The sequence below is a fragment of the Poromitra crassiceps genome, assembly GCF_964638095.1.
Source record: "Poromitra crassiceps genome assembly, chromosome: 15".
NCBI classification, from domain to species: domain Eukaryota; kingdom Metazoa; phylum Chordata; class Actinopteri; order Beryciformes; family Melamphaidae; genus Poromitra; species Poromitra crassiceps.
The window spans coordinates 38,184,965-38,204,241 of NC_139634.1; the positions used below are offsets into that span (position 1 = coordinate 38,184,965).

At 44.0% G+C, this 19,277-nt stretch overlaps 1 protein-coding gene across 1 annotated transcript in view; it reads left to right on the top strand.

Moving 5' to 3' along the window:
* Positions 1 to 973: 973 nt before the first annotated feature.
* Positions 974 to 19,277, top strand: part of elp1 (elongator acetyltransferase complex subunit 1) — a 49,095-nt gene continuing 30,791 nt past the window's right edge. Inside the window, exons 1-16 of the mRNA XM_083652166.1 lie at positions 974 to 1,045; positions 1,944 to 2,123; positions 2,603 to 2,755; positions 5,149 to 5,230; positions 8,725 to 8,805; positions 9,506 to 9,591; positions 10,502 to 10,692; positions 12,403 to 12,526; positions 14,222 to 14,315; positions 14,920 to 15,150; positions 15,748 to 15,918; positions 16,379 to 16,463; positions 16,885 to 17,031; positions 18,381 to 18,487; positions 18,708 to 18,811; positions 19,112 to 19,165. Of these exons, the coding sequence (XP_083508292.1) occupies positions 1,974 to 2,123; positions 2,603 to 2,755; positions 5,149 to 5,230; positions 8,725 to 8,805; positions 9,506 to 9,591; positions 10,502 to 10,692; positions 12,403 to 12,526; positions 14,222 to 14,315; positions 14,920 to 15,150; positions 15,748 to 15,918; positions 16,379 to 16,463; positions 16,885 to 17,031; positions 18,381 to 18,487; positions 18,708 to 18,811; positions 19,112 to 19,165 (1,860 nt within the window). The 5' untranslated portion in view covers positions 974 to 1,045; positions 1,944 to 1,973. The remainder of the gene's footprint in view (positions 1,046 to 1,943; positions 2,124 to 2,602; positions 2,756 to 5,148; positions 5,231 to 8,724; positions 8,806 to 9,505; positions 9,592 to 10,501; positions 10,693 to 12,402; positions 12,527 to 14,221; positions 14,316 to 14,919; positions 15,151 to 15,747; positions 15,919 to 16,378; positions 16,464 to 16,884; positions 17,032 to 18,380; positions 18,488 to 18,707; positions 18,812 to 19,111; positions 19,166 to 19,277) is intronic.

The following is a 19,277-nucleotide window of genomic DNA, read 5'->3' on the forward strand; positions in this document are numbered from 1 at the left end:
GCAGGTCTGTTCTCCATGGCATGTACTCTTTCTCGGTTCTTATTGATGCAGACCGCTTGATGTAGATATGAATGGTGCAGCTATGAAAAGTTAAATAAACTTACCGGTGTGAGTTTGGGCCATTATTTGTGAACCAGTCCACAGGTAACAACAGCCAGGCAAAAGTTCTTCAGCTCCTTTTCTTCCTCCTCTCAATGTGAGGAAATGACGAGGAATACATTTGCTTTGAGCCTGGTGTAAAACTTCAACTTCAACTTTACCACAAAGTGTAGGCTACACACACACACACACACACACACACACACACACACACACACACACACACACACACACACACACACGCACGCACACACGCACGCACGCACGCACGCACGCACGCACGCACGCACGCACACACACACACACACACACACACACACACACACACACACACACACACACACACACACACACACACACACACACATCCTACACTTTTACATTGACATTTTTCAATTCTCCCATGGACATTCTACACCCCATATAGCCTATCACTTAAGGACTTACTGGGCATTTTATATTGACTTATTACATTTACATGGACCACACACTATTATGTCACTTTCACTTTTACTTTGCACTTTATAATTTATAATTTGAAGACTGTCTTTCTGTCTGCTATTTTGTTATAATAATATAATGTTATTGCTGTGATTGCTGTGCTGCATACTGCACAAAGACAAATTCCTTGTTTGTAACATGTTTACTCACTCACTATTCAAATGATCTTGAATTGTGAATGCTGCAATGGAACGACCTATTTCTATTCAGTTCTTATCTGTAAGTTGTTTGTTTTTACCACTGACCTAGTCTCGCTTGCCAGACTCTCCCAGCAAAGGGGCACTGACCTAAATAATTGTACTCATCCCCCCTCCCTCCTCCCCGCAAGAGGGCGACACCGCCGGCAAAGCCGTGTCCCCCTCCGTTGTCGAGGTGAAAGGTGAAGAGTTTGACAATCACACATGTGTGTATGTTGTGCTGTGATGTGGATGCTGGACTGAAGTCGGTGAGTTTCACAGTTAGCTCTAGAGAGCTCCATAATAGCTCATAACATCATCAGGACATCTTATTCTCTCATTCTCTGTGTTAAAGTGGATCTAGCCCGGCTTTACTTCCAACGCAAAGCTTTGCTAACGCCACTAGCTCCATTATCGGACACTGTGCCAATGCTCATTAGTTAGGCAGCACACCCACACTCGCATTTAACGTGACTGGTTTTCATATAACCCAAGTCTGCTTTTCTTGTGATGGATAGTTAAACTGTAGTAGCTACTAGTTGCACACAGGCTGAGTCTCACGTTGAGGCTCTAACGCCAACACCGCGTTATTAGCTAACGTTAGCATCGGTGGTTAGGTAAGGGTGTTTGGTAACTACCAAATTGACTTGGTACTCCTGAATATGTTGGAAACCTGTTTCCAAACGAGCGCGTTTGTGGCAGCCAGTCGCTCTTCAGTCAGATGTAGGTAAAAGGGAAAGAAGCCTCTTGGAGGGGTGTATGCCCGTCCGATAATGGGTGCTTGGCTTTGAGAGAGAGAGAGGGAGAGAGACTTTTCCATAACACATGAATCACCTGTAAACCTGCACAAAAGGCATGACAAATCCCCTAATTACTAGTAGTATCTCTGTTATAAACCAACCCAAGAATAAATCCCTTAAAAACCCATGAAACTAACCTAACTTTACCTAACTAATGATAATAAAATAATAATAATAACAACAACAACAACAATTTATGTACTGATGAATTTCAGGGATAAAGACTTGAGACTTATGCCTCAAAACTTGAGTGAAGTTGACGTGGTCACACAGCATGAGGTGGGAATCAAGGTTTCATTTGTACAGGGTGAAGCACTGTAAGTGGGAGCATGGAGTTGAACAGCAGTCTGTTTGAAATCCTCCACAGTGTCCTGGCTGTGTCTGTCTGTGAAGTGAGATGCGTAACCTGAAGTTGCTGCGCAGCGTGCGGAGCTCGGAGCTGGGCGGCCCGGGACGCCCGCAGGCCCTGTGCGTCCGCACAGACAGCGGCTCCCTGCTGCTCGCCTCGCAATACAGCATCACCGAGTACGAGCCCCGGACCGGACAGGTGAGCCGCCGCTGAACCTGCCTGTGTTTGTTGAAACAGTTTAGTCATTTATCAAGTAAAAATACCAAAGCATGGTTACAGCTTCATAAATGCAAAAAAAAAAAAAAAACTGCTGCTTTTCTCTGTTTCATATCAGTAAAATGAATACTGCTGGTCAGACTGAGAAAGATATTGTAAGACTCACTAATTGATTCATTGGAAAAATGACACATCCTGAGCAAAATCATCAGGACTTCTTGACTTAACTAGATTATTAGGGAGGCAAAGAAGCCTCTGTAAAGTCTAATTTTGACCAGTGATATCACTTCACCCCAAAACATGACAATTTTGAGTGCTTGAATTTGACCATTGAAAACTCCTTAAATTGGTTTCAGGAGTGATAACCCCGAGTCTCTGTCTGTCTGTCTGTCTGTCTGTCTGTCTGTCTGTCTGTCTCTATGTGTGTGTGTGTGTGTCTCTCTCTCTCTCTCTCTCTCTAGGTCTTGAGTGAGGTGTCTCTGACGGCGGATGGGTTCCTCCCGGAGGATGGCACTGGCATTGCAGTCGGGCTGCAGGACTTGCCGGATCAGGAGTCTGTGTGTTTGGCGACGGCCGGTGGCGACGTCGTCCTCTGCAACCTGAACACCAAGCAGGTGATACAGTTAGAGCCAGTTACCGCTCTTCAGATATCGCTGTTATTAAAGCCCCATTCAGCAACTTTTCCCAGTTTTGCTATTGGAGAAACTGCACCCTCTGCGTGCAACAGTATCGATATCGATATCGCCGTTCAAAGTCAACAAAACACAGCGCCAGAGAGCTCTATGTACATGTTGTGACATCGGGTACTCACCACGTGATGAAATAATAATCCATAGTTACGTGAAACGTCATTTTCGTAGCAAATCCACATCGAATAGAGGGAATGCACCGACGCCACGCCCCCTCCCGAACACGCCCCCTCAGCCGGACTGAGCAGCACTGAGTGTCAAATTTCCAAAACAAACGTGGCTTCTGCCAGGGGTAGTAGCGAAACCACGGCTAATATAAACGATTATCTGCTTAAAATAAAGGCAGTTGGACTCGAATGTGACCCTTACAGCTTGCCAAAGAACCAGTGGTCCATGGACGTAGACATGTGGCCAGGAATAGGGTTTCCTGACATTTATATGTACTTAATATCGACGCCGGGGAAATACACAAACCAAAGCATGAAAGCATACAAGAGCCTGGACGTAGCGTGGTCGTACTTCAAGGCTGGATTTGTTGGCGACATTAAAGTAACGAGGACAGCAATGGATATTCTGGTTGTATGTGGAGAGGTACATATTTATTTTATTACAACTTTTATTAAGAAAAATATAGCATACGCTGTCCCTAGCTTTGTTCAGAGTGAACACTATCACTCATGTAACGTTATATCTGTGCAGGTAGAACACAGCCAGATAATGAATGAGCCCTCATTGAAACCCTGGATAGCTGCAGAGAAGACCGGGACCGTTTCATTAGCTTTCGGCAGCCTGTAAAAAGATACCTCCGACGCCTTGTTGAATCTATTTTTACAGTCAATGGCACAACAGCACTTTACCATTTTCGTTGTTTTCTCGCGGAAGCTGAACGCTAAACACCGTGACCCGGCGCCACCTGGCTTGTTTAGACGTTTTGACACTCACTGCAGCTGAGTGGGCGTACCCCCACTGACTGTCGCGTCCGTGACGTCACGTGCATTCCCTCTATTACTTCCTTGTTTCCAGGAAGACAATGCTCCCGCTGTACAGCGCATGCGCGCATCTTGCCTCCGGGACACAGGTACTAAACTGCTTAGTCCCAGGAGAGGCCTTTGAAGGGCGGTGTGTGACCAATAGAGGTGACATTCTCCCTGTTACAAGTCACTCTACCATCCTCAATGACTAAAAAGCTGTTATATTAAGGGGAAAAAGTTACTGATTGGGGCTTTAATTATCAGTCATTTTGTCCACTCTGCCTTAACGAGCTGCAAAGCTAAAATAAAGCCATTAGTCTGGGTATCAGTTAGTGCTGCACAATATTGACAAATAATATTGTGATTATTTTGCTCAATATTAGTTGATATATATAGGGATGGGTACCGAGACCCGGTACCAAACTGGCCCCGGGGCCGGATTTCGGGATACCGGGGATCAATAAGCTTTCACGGTAACGGTTCTCTTATCGGTAATGTCTGGAGTGGAGAAATTAAGAAAATAGATTTACTATAGGCTATATAATTGCTAAATAAACGTTACGTTATCTTGCACATTTTATCTCACCAACTCCGTAAAACAGGCCTATGATGTGTTTTTTGCGATTTCCGAACAAGAAAAGGGATCATCTTTTCCGCGTTGCTCTCCGAGACACAGCTGCTGCTACATTAATTGCATTGCAGTATTAATACAGGCAGGAGGTTTCTCAATGTTTTTTCAGTGACATGAAAATTAGCACACTTTGACACAAAGCATGAACTAGGGCTGCACAATTAATCGTATTTTCATCGTCATCGCAATATGAACATGCGCAAAGACTGCCTGAAACGCAATGAATAACCAAAGTGTTTTTATTTACATGCGTCATGCATTCCCACTCAGCATCTGATCACTTTGTCTCGTGTTGTAAATCCAGCGTACACCTTTCTCTTGCAACAGTGCGCTCCATCCCCCTGCCAAAGCCCAAACACGCTGTGTGTAGTTTCAGAGAGAGTCAGTGTGTATTTCATTTCTTTATCCAGTGGGCATAGGCTATGTTTGGGGTCTATATTAGCATTATTAAAGCAGAAAGACATAGGAACTGTATAGCTAATATGCATACTTTAATATTTGTTTATTTATTGCAAGTCGTATCGTCATCGCTATATTGAACAATGTTATCGCACATCGCAGATTTTCCTCATATCGTGCAGGCCTAGCATGAACTATGGGCAACTTCAACAGTCATGTTTCACTACCTGTTCATTTGTTATGTCACTCTGGATACGAGCAGTAAATATGTAAATATATGCCGTGTGTGTGTGTGTGTGCGTGTGTCTCTTCCACAGTTAGAGTGTGTTGGCAGTGTGGACAGCGGTCTGACCTCCATGAGCTGGAGTCCAGATGAGGAACTGGTCATTCTCACCACTGGTCAGTGACCCGACATATATCTAATCTATATTCAAGGTTATTGATTTGGGTTAGATCAATATAGCAGTTGATTGCTGATATCATCACGTCATCGCCTCTGATTATATGACTAGTAGACTAGTGGCATGCAGCCTCTCCTCTCTCTCCCCACTCTGCTCACCTGTGTGCTGCTCATGGACTGTATAAATAGGTGCTGCTCCACTGGAGCTCTCCATGGTGCTGGACCTGTCTTGAGACATTTTGGCCACTAATTAGCCATTTTTGCCCATTTAGTCGGCCCTAATTGCCCAATTCAAATCCGGCTCCATTAGGTCACCCGCAGGGGTACTCTTTACACTTCCTGAAAGATTCAGCGTGATTACATGTAAAATGGCATATATGTGGCCGAGAACAATTTCTCCTCACACAGACACACACACACGCATGCACGCATGCACGCACGCACGCACACACACACACACACACACACACACACACACACACACACACACACACACACACACACACACACAGACACACACACACACACACACAGTGACTTAAAATTCCTATCCACCTTATTTTTGAATGCCCCACTGTAAAAAATAATTCTGGGAACAAGGTCCGGTTTAACGTGACTCATTGTTGCAGCTTGCAACAATGAGTCATACAGGCTTCTTCTGCAGCCTTTGTACTCGGCTGCAGACCCGAATTATAAACCGGAAACTGGAGTCCGTTATAAAAGTTATAAATATAGTCACGTTATAAACAACTAACCAACGCTGCGGGTCCGTATGGAAACAGTGTTACTCGAAATGGTTAAAAGTTAAATCAATTTGGTCATTCAGTGGCCTTTTACTGCCATGTAAAGTAACTATTATGCTAGCCATTAGCATTAGCCAGTAGCCACAGTAGCCGACTACCCACAATGCATTACGTTATCCCAGCACCCGAACGACACGGCTGTAGAGCAGAATGGCTCTGCTGTAAAATCCTCATAGACGTTTTTTTTGTCAAGTTAAAACAGTGTAAAAATTACACCGGAAGCGGAAGAAGCACCCATCAGGCATCATGGCAGCTAGAAATAAGGTGGATACGATGCAGGTTGCTACTTAACACAGGCACACAGAAACAGTCAGGAAAATCTGACATGATTTTTGATTTTCTTGATCTCTGATTTTCTACAGATTTTCTTTATCAAATGAATTAATCGAAAGCCAAAGTGAACGTCACTTCCTGCCTTTCTCTCGGTACCAGCGTCTGAAAAAATATGAATGGGGGTGAACGGAGAGAGACAATACTTTTTTGATCCCGTTTGAATTGTGCCACGGGGTACACATGTACTTTTTGTCAATTTAAAAGATAACTATGCATGTCAAGAAAGTCACAGTTTGTTCTGAAACTGAAACGTAAGGTTGAGTTTTGTCAGTCGACTACATGGTCAACTACATCTCTCGTGTCGCACATTATACGTCACACCATCAACAACGTGGATTGGCGGAGAGACGTCACTTATTCGACTGGTTGTGCGTAGTCTTTCTGATTTATAACTTATAGTGCCACAGTTTTACCACGAACTCAGACTTTCTTGACATGCAAAGGTATGTTTTACATTGACAAACAGGCTATCCTGGAACGCATAGTAGCCACCCAACTTCAACACCACCTGCACTCCAATGACCTATTCGAACCCCTCCAATCTGGTTTCCGCCCCCTCCACAGCACTGAAACAGCACTCCTTAAAGTCTTCAACGACCTCCTCACCTCTACCGACTCCGGATCCCTCACCATCCTCATCCTCCTCGACCTGAGTGCAGCCTTCGATACCGTGAACCATAACATCCTGCTCTCCAGATTGGAAGATCTCGGTATCGAAGGTACTGCACTCAGGTGGATTCACTCCTACCTCTCCAACCGTTCTCAGTTCATTTCCCTACACAACCACTCCTCTGCTCCCTCTATAGTTTCACACGGTGTCCCCCAAGGTTCTGTACTCGGTCCATTTCTGTTCATCACCTACATCCTCCCCCTCGGTCAGATCCTCCGTCACTTCAACCTGGACTTTCACTGTTATGCCGACGACACTCAGATCTACCTCAGCACCACCTCCCCCCACAACCCACCCCTCTCCCACATCAACTCCTGCCTGTCTGCCATTAAATCCTGGATGCAAGAAAACTTTCTACAACTCAACAGTAATAAAACAGAACTTCTCCTCATCGGCTCCAAGTCCACTCTCTCCAAAACCAACAACCCCACCCTCACCATCGACAACACCACTGTTTCCCCTTCCTCCCAGGCACGCAATCTTGGTGTCATCATCGACCCCACCCTTTCCCTTGAACCCCACATCCGTCAAATTGTCAAATCCTCCTTCTACCACCTCCGTAATATTGCCAAAATTCGCCCCTCCCTCACACACTCCACTGCTGAAACTCTCATTCACGCCTTCATCTCCTCCCGCCTGGACTACTGCAACTCACTCCTTCACGGCATCAACTCCACCCTCATCAACAGACTCCAACTGGTTCAGAATGCAGCAGCTCGACTCCTCACCCACACCAAATCCTGGCACCACATCACCCCTGTCCTCAAAGAACTCCACTAGCTTCCCATCCCCTACCGCATCAACTACAAAATCCTGGTCATCACCTACAAAGCCCTTCATAAACTGGCCCCCCCTTACCTCACAGACCTCCTCTCCCCCTACCAACCCTCCCGGTCCCTCAGATCCTCCTCAGCCGACCTCCTTTCCACCCCCAAGTCCAAACTCCGCAGCTTTGGGGACAGAGCTTTCTCTCGGGCAGCTCCCAGACTCTGGAACGCCCTCCCCCAAGAAATTAGAACATCAGAGTCCCTCACAGTCTTCCACTCCCGCCTCAAAACCCATCTCTTTTCCACCGCCTTCTCTTAGTCCCTCTGCTCCTTCCCCCCATCCTTGCTTGTGTGCTGTCTCTGTCTACTGTCTTGTCCCACCACTATCGCCCCCCCCCCCCACATAGTACTCAGTGTTTAGTGTAATCTCTGTCGTTATATGTTCACTATCGCCCCCCCCCCCCACATAGTACTCAGTGTTTAGTGTCATCTCTGTCGTTATATGTTCACTAACGTCTTCCCCCGCCCCCCCCAGTGTTTAGTTTTGTGTAGCCTACTGTAAAGCGTCTTTGAGCCATGGAAAAGCGCTATATAAGTCCCATCTATTATTATTATATTATTATTATTATTATGTGTACCCCGTGGCACAACTCAAACCGGATCAAATCGTCTCTCGCCGTCATTCATATCCCCCATTCATATTTTTTCAGATGCTGGTACCGAGAGAAAGACCGGAATTGACGTTCACTTTGGCTCTAAATTCTTTATTTCAAGCCAGTAATGTCACCTAGAGTTTACTGTTGAATACATGTAGGGATTTCTTCAGCCTGCTTTCAGTGCAGGAATGTGAGTATCAGTCCTGTCAGTCAAACTATGGTATATAGATGATTAGAAATGCATCAATAACTTTTCCTCCACAGGTCAGGAGACGATCATCATGATGACCAAAGACTTTGAGCCGATCACTGAGGTCGGGATCCATCAGGACGACTTCGGCGAAGGTACGGCCGCTGCAGACCGACTCGGGTCAGAACGGTGTTTCGCAATCTGTGGCTCAGGGCCCAGCGGGGGTCATGGGATATGGAAAAATATATATTTTCAATATGCCATTCAAATGCCGAGGCTTGGGCCTGGCATATTTTTACATCATTGCTATATTTTCTGCGGTGTCGAAAATCAAAATCACCATTTTGAATATTGATTCTTAGTAAGCAACATTTTTTTAAATCTATGCGCTAGAGCAGGGGTGCCCAATACGTCGATCGCGATCGACCGGTCGATCGCGAAGGTAGTGTGGTCGATCGCATGGCATTGAGGGTAAGATTTTTTTTTTTTTTTTTTTTTACTGTTTTTCCACTGTTTTTCCACTGTTTTTCCACTGTTTCCACTGTTTTTCCACTGTTCCACTGTTTTCCACTGTATACTCGGTGTATATATATATAAATAAATATGTTTGGTAGATCACTTTGACTTGGTCATTTTAAAAGTAGCTCCCAAGCTGAAAAAGTGTGGGCACCCCTGCGCTAGAGAATACATGGAGTCAAAAAACTATAATCTCAATGTCAGGCTTCCTAGTACAGTGTTCCTATTATGTCTTGTACATGAGCAGTGCTGCTGCTGCTGTGCGTGCACGCGTGCATGTGTATATGCGTGTATGCATGTGTGTGTGTGTGTGTTAACAGTGTGTGTTGTGTGTTGTAGGGAAGTTCATTACAGTTGGCTGGGGAAAGAAGGAGACTCAATTCCACGGTTCAGAGGGGAAAGAGGCGGCGCAGAGGAAGATCCAGGTCAGCATCCAACCACAGAAACAGTCTGTTCACTGCTAGAGGTCAGAAATTCCCACTTCCTACTAAGAGAAATCAAATAAAACGGCACGTCAACTCGGAGTTCCTAGTTTGAAACTCTGGTACAATTAATCAAACACCAGCTCGTCATTTGACATAATTTCAACATGGTCATCTACAGCATATACAGTCCGGATAAATATATATGGATTTTACACATTTTGACGACAACAACAAATATTTTCCACTTAGCATGCGTTCAGACCATAACAGTAGTTGGTTAAACCCATAGAGGCAAAGTGACCGCCTACTTCCTGCTTCAGCACTGTACTGTACCAGAGATTTTCATCCGTCATTTATTTTCCCATACACATTTGGTAAAATGCGTATAAAAATAGTTTTACTGGTTCAAACCAAACAGTACAGATATATTTAGAAACAGGAGAGATCGCATAACATTTCACTGGGACCAAAACGTTAAAAAAAATGCGAGTTTAAAGAAAATATTTTTTCGATGTTGTTTTTTTAAAGTTTTGGTCCGAGTGAAATGTTCTGAGGCCTCTCCCGATTATAGCGTTAGCTGAATCGTTTGGTTCAACGAAGTACAACTATTTTATAAGCATTTTACGAAATGTCTATGGGAAAAAAAATATATATATATGCATACACCTAAAAAATAAGTTGACAAAATTGATAGATGAATACGAGTAAAACATATATAAAAGTTAAAGTCAAATGAAACAGCAATGTAATTTACATTAATGTAAAACAAGTCGACTGTACATTCTCACCTTCAAGAAATGTTAATGAAAGACTCCATATTTCCACATTCTTCCTGTTGAAGTTTAGTCTTTTATTTTTATTTTTTATTTTTCATCATTTGTGTGTGCTGACACTAACTTCGCCCGTGCAGGAGGTGCAGCCCGCAGTGGCCTGGGACGACCGCAGGCCGCGGGTGTCATGGCGAGGCGACGGCCAGCTGTTCGCCGTCAGCGCTGTGTGTCCGCAGAGCGGAGCCAGGAAGGTGCGGATCTGGAGCCGAGAGTGCCTCCTACAGGCCACCAGCGAGAACATCAACGGCCTGGAGCAGTCGCTCTGCTGGAAGTAAGCCGAGACGAGGGAAAGATGCAGAAATATGAGAAGACGTTTGGCCATAAGAGTTGCAGCTGCATTCAAAAAAATAGGTAGTGCAGCGGTAGATTCCCTGCCTGCCAACTCCAGGGTTGCAGGTTCGAGCCCTCATGTTGCCTCCGGCTAGGTCGGGCGTCCATGCAGGCACAATTGGCCGTGTATACGGGTGGGACGCCACATTAAGGGTATGTGTCCTGGTCGCTGCACTAGTGCCTCCTCTGGTCGGTCGGGGCGCCTGTTTGGGGGGGGAGGGGAACTGGGGGGAATAGCGTCATCCTCCCACGAGCTACGTCCCTGCCCGGGAAACTGCTCACTGTCAGGGGAAAAGAAGCGACTGCACATGTATCGGAGGAAGCATGTGCTAGTCTACAACTTTCCCGAGATCGACAGAGGGGGTGGAGCAACGACCGGGCCAGCTGGAGGATTTGGCCAAATACAATTTGGAGAAAATGGGGGACATGGAGTTTGGAAAGTCTGGAACCAAATGGAAATCACTGGGTGATAATTCAATGTTATCGTTTTTAAATCTTACAGTGGAATAATGTGGTGATTTTGGGAGATCATGACACATAATTAATTTAGACCTGATGAGAACAAAGAAAAACACATTTTTATTAAAAAAAACTTACAAAATGAGAAACATTTGGAATGTATGAAACATTTTAAAGGAATATTTGAAAATTTCAGTTTTGTTTGACGTCACACCTTATTTTGATTATTTAATGTAAATTTGCACATGTGATCAATATCCTTCTATATTGATATTGGTATTGAAAAAAATCATTATCATTATGGTGACATTGATTTCACCCTGTTCTATCGCTCCTTCACAAAATGTGTTGTTTTTTTATTTTCACTGAAAATAGACTCAGCTCTCAGTCTTAATCCGTTTCACTACTGTAAGACTGAGAATATTACTATTTAAATATTTTCATAACGTAGGTGGTGCTGTTGGAAGCCTTGCATCGGAGAACCAATCATGAGTGTTGTGGGTGGGCCTGCTTTCTGGGGGCAGTGACGCTCATGCAGAACCGGTGCTGTCGCGTTTGCGGAGAAACATATTAATCACTTAGAAACAAACATAACCTGTTAATAGGACGTGTTTCATCCGGCCCCGGCGGCTAGAGGTCTTTCCCCCAGCGATAAGCCCGACTCCCGAGGCTACGTTACAGAGCCTGCTGATGACTTCACAGCATTCACAGTAGCAAGCGGACCACTTCCGGGTAGGAAAAATTATTGTAAAATAAACAACAGGTATAAACTCTCTTTGCAGCACATCAGTGTCTTGCTCTATATTGGAACTATGAAACATTGCATTGCCGCTACCAAATAAAATTCTAATAATAAATGTAGGCGTGTCTGCTGCCAGCCGTGCTCGCCGGGCTCAATGAACCAGATTTGGAACAGTAAATTCCCAGACGTTTGGTGGTTAGGTGGCGCTGTTGGCGCCGCTCACCAAACGTCTGGAAACCGAGACTACACTGAAAATAATAAAATTTTTCCCTCAGGTTTCCCCAGAAAACAAAATCGTTTTGCCGAAAACAAAAGCCACTTCAACTGCTAAAGACCTGCCATTTTTCCTTATTAAGATGATTAAGATGCTGTCAGTATGAAGTTGTCTTGTTGTGTTACGGAGTTCAGAAGTGGTTGAATATTGAAGGTGTGTCTCCGTGCTGTGTTCAGACCCTCAGGCAGCACGATAGCGAGCACCCAGCGTCACCCCAACAAACACAGCGTGGTGTTCATGGAGAAGAACGGTCTTCTGCATGGAGACTTCACTCTGCCCTTCAGCCGCGACCAGGCCAAGGTACGAGCCGAGGCGCCCGAAACCGCCCGGAGAGAAACACATCGGATTACACTGAGACTAGAAAACACATCGCATAGAAAACACATCGGATTACACTGAGACTAGAAAACACATCGGATTACACTGAGACTAGAAAACACATCGCATAGAAAACACATCGGATTACACTGAGACTAGAAAACACATCGGATTACACTGAGACTAGAAAACACATCGCATAGAAAACACATCGGGTTACACTGAGACTAGAAAACACATCGGATTACACTGAGACTAGAAAACACATCGGATTACACTGAGACTAGAAAACACATCGGATTACACTGAGACTAGAAAACACATCAGGTTACACTGAGACTAGAAAACACATTGGATTACACTGAGACTAGAAAACACATCGGATTACACTGAGACTAGAAAACACATCGGATTACACTGAGACTAGAAAACACATTGGATTACACTGAGACTAGAAAACACATCGGATTACACTGAGACTAGAAAACACATCGGGTTACATTGAGACTAGAAAACACATCGGATTACACTGAGACTAGAAAACACATCGGATTACACTGAGACTAGAAAACACATCGGATTACACTGAGACTAGAAAACACATTGGATTACACTGAGACTAGAAAACACATCGGATTACACTGAGACTAGAAAACACATCGAGTTACATTGAGACTAGAAAACACATTGGATTACACTGAGACTAGAAAACACATCGGATTACACTGAGACTAGAAAACACATCGGATTACACTGAGACTAGAAAACACATTGGGTTAGACTGAGACTAGAAAACACATCGGGTTACACTGAGACTAGAAAACACATTGGATTACACTGAGACTAGAAAACACATCGGATTACACTGAGACTAGAAGACACATCGGATTACACTGAGACTAGAAAACACATCGGATTACACTGAGACTAGAAAACACATCGCATAGAAAACACATCGGGTTACACTGAGACTAGAAAACACATCGCATAGAAAACACATCGGGTTACACTGAGACTAGAAAACACATCGGGTTACACTGAGACTAGAAAACACATCGGATTACACTGAGACTAGAAAACACATCGGATTACACTGAGACTAGAAAACACATCGCATAGAAAACACATCGGGTTACACTGAGACTAGAAAACACATCGCATAGAAAACACATCGGGTTACACTGAGACTAGAAAACACATCGGGTTACACTGAGACTAGAAAACACATCGCATAGAAAACACATTGGATTACACTGAGACTAGAAAACACATCGGGTTACACTGAGACTAGAAAACACATCGGATTACACTGAGACTAGAAAACACATCGGGTTACACTGAGACTAGAAAACACGCTCCCTCATCCTCATGTAAACAAAGGCTGTGCTGTGGCCTTCAGGCCAAAACCAAAGATTATGTGCTAACACTTGACACTTTACCTACAGAGAGTCTATATTTTGGAATAGAACCCTGGATTTGGAGGCAAGGCAATGATCACGGGTACAGTTGAAATATAAAGGAAATGTTACATGCATGGTGACATTGCAGCAGCATACTATGATAGTGATTCAAATGATAATTGCATTTTTATGTTATTGAAGAGTGTGTGTGTGTGTGTGTGTGTGGGTGTGGGTGTGTGTTTGTGTGTGTGTGCGTGGGTGCGTGTTTGCGCGTCAGGTGAAGGAGCTGCTGTGGAACAGCGACTCGACAGTCCTGGCTGTCTGGTTGGAGGAAACGACGGCAGGAGATGAGGGACAAGTCCGCACACACAGTGAGTTCATGCTGCATTCCAGTCATGTGGGGATTTAATGTAAATACAACCTGTCGCCTTCGGAAAAACGTTCACTTCGCCTCCTACTGTAGGGGTGATCACAAGTCGGATAAATTAAATGTAACTTTTAGATTTCAGCATTTTTGTTTATTTTCAGAGATTTTGTTTATTTACATTACGTCACATTGTTTAGCATGCTTTTGTCTAAAGCGGCCTTACAATAGGTACATTTTGTCAACAGTATTGGAACCAACTTTTCGGGCATGATAAACAAATGTAAATTGATTGTGAATTTGCTGTCTATTGTATGCTGTGAATTCCAATTGACTATGATTGTTTGGCACTTGTTGCCTATATTTATTTTATTTTTTTGTTTTGTTTTTACCATGTTCGAAATAAATCTAATCTAATCTAATCTAATCTAAAAACTTCTTCATCAGCTAAGACCTTTAATAGGAATAAGTCACATTCGTCTTCTACTCCTCTTCCTCCTCCTCAAAGGGAGTAATGTCTTCTGCACTTACGGTAATTTAAGCTTGATTTTATATTAGTAAATAAAAATAATTTTGGATGTTGGCGTTATGGCACTTTTCTCTCTCTGCAGTCCAGCTGTGGACGGTGGGGAACTTCCACTGGTACCTGAAGCAGACCCTGAACTTCGGCACAGACTCTGAGAGCGCTCCGGCGTGCGTGGCCTGGGACCCAGAGCACCCGCTGCGGCTACACCTGGTGACCGGCGGCTGGACCAGCCTCACCTACGACTGGGCCTGGAGCACCGATCGCAGCGCCGGGTACGACGCCACCGACAACGCCAACGTAGCTGTGATTGACGGAGGTAAGAGCCAATCGGAATTGTTTTTCTTTCTTCATTCGCTGTCATTGTGGGGAGGAAGAGTGTGAAAAAAATCTCACTTCTAGCACATAAAGGAATGCAGACAAAGCAGATTCTGAGAAAAACTTGGTTTTGTCCGATGGACAACAGTCATCCACCACTGAGCCCTCTACATCGCAAAAGCACCTAATAGTTATATTGTTTGTACCTTTTTTCACCATGTATCGCTAGGGCTGTGCAATATGGACCAAAAATCATATCTCTGTATTTTTAGCCTGAATGGCGATACACGATACTGTATCTCTGTATTTTCTACGAAGTGGGCTACATGTTCACTCAGTTGTAACTTTGTGCTTTCACAAAATATTGACACATCGAGATTGTTTTAAATAAATAATCCTCAATATGGAAATAATGGCTTAAGTTAGTAAAGGCAAATATTAGAACTATACATTGAAATAAAATAATTAAGTTGTTTCCGATTTTCGAAGAACAAAGAACGTATTTTCTTGTGCCATTTTGGTAGACATCGTCCCAACCAAAAATTGACAGTGCAGAGTTTGGTTGTTGGTGTGTAGACTGTTGACTCTGACCCCTCAGATAAGATCCTGGTGTCGACCTTCAGGCAGTGTGTGGTTCCTCCTCCCATGTGTTCCTTCGACCTCCAGCTGACCTCCCCGGTCAACCAGGTGACCTTCCTCTGCCAGCCTCAGAGGACCAATCAGCTCGCAGCACTCTGTGCCGACGGACAGGTGTCCGTCTACGGCAGAGGTAAGCAGCGGGGTTCTCTATGAAGACACTGAGTTCCGTAAAACTTTGTTGGAATCAAAATAGTATTGTTTGGATGTTGTTTCTCATATTTCTCAAATTTCTCATGTAGAGTTGATTTTCTCCTTTAACTGACTTGAGGATGAAACAATTTAACCTTTATTTAACCAGATAATTAGAATGTGTTAAGAATGTTTGCAACCTGAAATCAATTCGGCAATATTTGACAAACATAAGTCATTATGTTTCTTCAAAAAATAGTTTTTTTTAATAGGCAAATGCCTTAAGAATTATTGCTAACTTCAATACTAACCTGCAATACCAACAATATGTGAGATTTTTCTTTTTAATTGGTGGATATCTCATTTTGGAACAAAGATCTCTATATGTTATACAGTGTGTCTATGTGTTCTGGGTCTAGTATAGCCTATATCATGTTGTCTTTATTTGATGCTCCGGTCAGATCCAGCAGAAACAGCTGAGATAGCAGCACCTTCAGGAGGCTTCAGGACGGTGTCTCGTCCGCTGGTTCTGCAGAAAACCTTCAGGTGAAAACAACACAACAACCAGGGTTGGAAATGAGCACCGGCCAAATGTGGCTGGTAGGTTGATCAAATTCACCGGCCAAATGTGTGGCCGGTGAATTTGATGAATCTACCAGCCACGGTGGGCGGTTAGCTATGTCTCCTCCTGCATATTGATATTGTTCCTGCATTCTTACCATGTTCCTCTCAGGGTTCCTACGCAGGTCTGGAAAAGTATGGAATTTTTTTAATTGAAAATGTTTCCCAGATTTTTCTCATGTGTCTAGCTGCAGGAGGTCCTCAAAAAAGGCTTTAGTTTTTGAGACACCCCTACCCAAGTTAGAGCTAGGGGGAACTCAAAATCTGAGGTCCTTTCCCGCTTAGACTAATGTTCCTTTACCTGTAGTGTGCTGTGTTTTTACCATGTTCTCCACTGATCCTGCAGACTTGCAGTGCCTCTTGTGGAGCCTCTGGCCCTGCGGCAGCTCCTGTGGCTGAGGGAGGACTTGTTTGTGGGGGTGATGTCTGGACCGCTGCCCGCCTCCTCCAGCCTGCTGCTGCTACGCCCTGAGCATGACACACTCACCGTCAGGTGTGTGTGTGTGTGTGTGTGTGTGTGTGTGTGTGTGTGTGTGTGTGTGTGTGTGTGTGTGTGTGTGTGTGTGTGTGTGTGTGTGTGTGTGTGTGTGTGTGTGTGTGTGTGTGTGTGTGTGTGTGTGTGTGTGTGTGTGTGTGTGTGTGTGTGCGTGCGTGCGTGCAGCTTCACCCGGAAATCCAAGTGGGATTAACGAGATTTTGGTCAGAATTAGGGCTGCAACTAACGATTAATTTCATTGTCATATACGGTAATCTGTTGATTATTTTCTCAATTAATCAATTACTGTAGTAACTAATCATTAGTCTTTTGGTCTATAAAATGTCAGAAAATGGCAAAAAAAAAATGATCAGTGTTTCCCAAGCCCAAGATGACGTCCTCAAATCATCCTCAATTGTTCTCTTCACAACCCAAAGATATTCACTTTACTGACTCAGAGGAGTAAAGAAACCAGAATATATAACTCACTTTCACCCCCAAATGAATCGATTATAAAAATAGTTAGCTATTAATTTAATAGTCGACAACTAATCGATTAAGCATTGCAGCTCCAGTCAGAATTGATCATCAGCGTGATGGAACATAGGGTAAAAAATGGTTATGCTTCAAGTACTGTATGAAAAAGTTGATTAGGAAAGAAAACTACAAACATGGCATCTTGACAAGTTCAAATGCATTTAAAAATGTCATGTTAAAAAAATTCAAATGTAGTAAAAATTCCACTATTCATGCTGTTACGGTGCAGGTGACTAGTACGGTCCAACATCATATCACTAACTGTCTAGGAGTGCATACTGTATACTAGCCCCGATGCATGAAACATGCGAAGTGAACGATAATACAAGGAAAGAAGGCTGTTTATCAACTGACGGAGTCCGCTCACCTGTAAGCTTGACTGTAACTTCCAGGCGTAGCATCCCGACTCTCGGCCAGCAACAGCAGTTCAGAGTCCCATGAAGATGGAACACAACAAATGTATTCCACATAGACATATAAACTAACATAGGCTGCCATCACACTACCAGCATGAACACGGGTGCGGCTCCACCCGCCATCTTCTGTATCGGCATACAGAGAGAGAAATGGTGGGATGGGGAAAGGAGGGGCTGGCTCACGTAACTATGAGAGCCATATAAAGATCACTACGGAAGCCCCAACTGGACAAAATGGCTTCCCCGCTACGAGCAGACATACCTCAATTGACAAACAGCCAGAAAACATGCAAATAAACATCTATCATTATCTGAGCTGAAATTTGAACGTTTGAACATTTCCATCAGAGGTGAATGCAGCATCAGCCCAGGGTCGGCCATGTTGGCTGACCTCAATGTGTTTGTGGCATGCAGGTCCCAGGTGGAGGTGTCCGGTGTTGTGGTCAGTATGGTTCACTGTCCTCAGACCAGCACCGTGGCTCTGCAGCTGGAGGACGGACAGACCAGGAAGCTGATCTGGGGTCAGTAACACACGCTGGGTTGTGGCTTCATTTGAGTTATTTTGCCACCACTGACTGAGAATTTATTTAATTAAGAAATTTGGGACTTTGAAAGTCTCAGGTTTCACTCAGGTTTCACAGAACAGTGGGTGTCCGTGCGTGCACTTCCTGGTTCGTAGGTGTAAAGGCAATGGGATTTTTAAATGTATGAGTGGATTAAAAGCTAGTGTTTTCTGTGCAGACTGTGCTGATCCGGCGGTGGAGGACTGGCTAGACTCGGAAGGCTGTAAGATCAACTTCCCTGTTCCCTGTGTTAAGACAGCGCTCTGCTCAATGAGTGGACAGGTACGAGTACTGCACTGCTTACATAATTTGTCCTTTATTTAGAGAGTGGGAAAGTAGAGGCCAAAGCCCTGTTTTCACCAGTCTAATAGTAAAAATTAAGAGTTGAGATAAGACATAAAAGACAATAATAATATGTTAAAAAGCGGATAAAGAGACAATAAAAAGCTGATAAAAGATAAAAAGACAATAAAAACACGAGATCACATCAAAGCAAGTCTATGAAATGAGTTTAAAGAAGTGATTAAAAAGAAGTCATTGAGCTGTGCTAATCTTCCCTTTGCTTTGCTTCACTGTCTGCAGGAGTTTGTTCTGGGTCTGACTGACAGATCGCACCTCTATGCCGGAGACACACAGGTTTGTCATCCAGTCAGCTTTAAGCAACGGGCTGATGGGAAATGTAGTCTTAATGTTTACTCTTGCTTTTAACTGCTACTAAACTACTGCCTCTCTCGGCCTGTAATTAAAA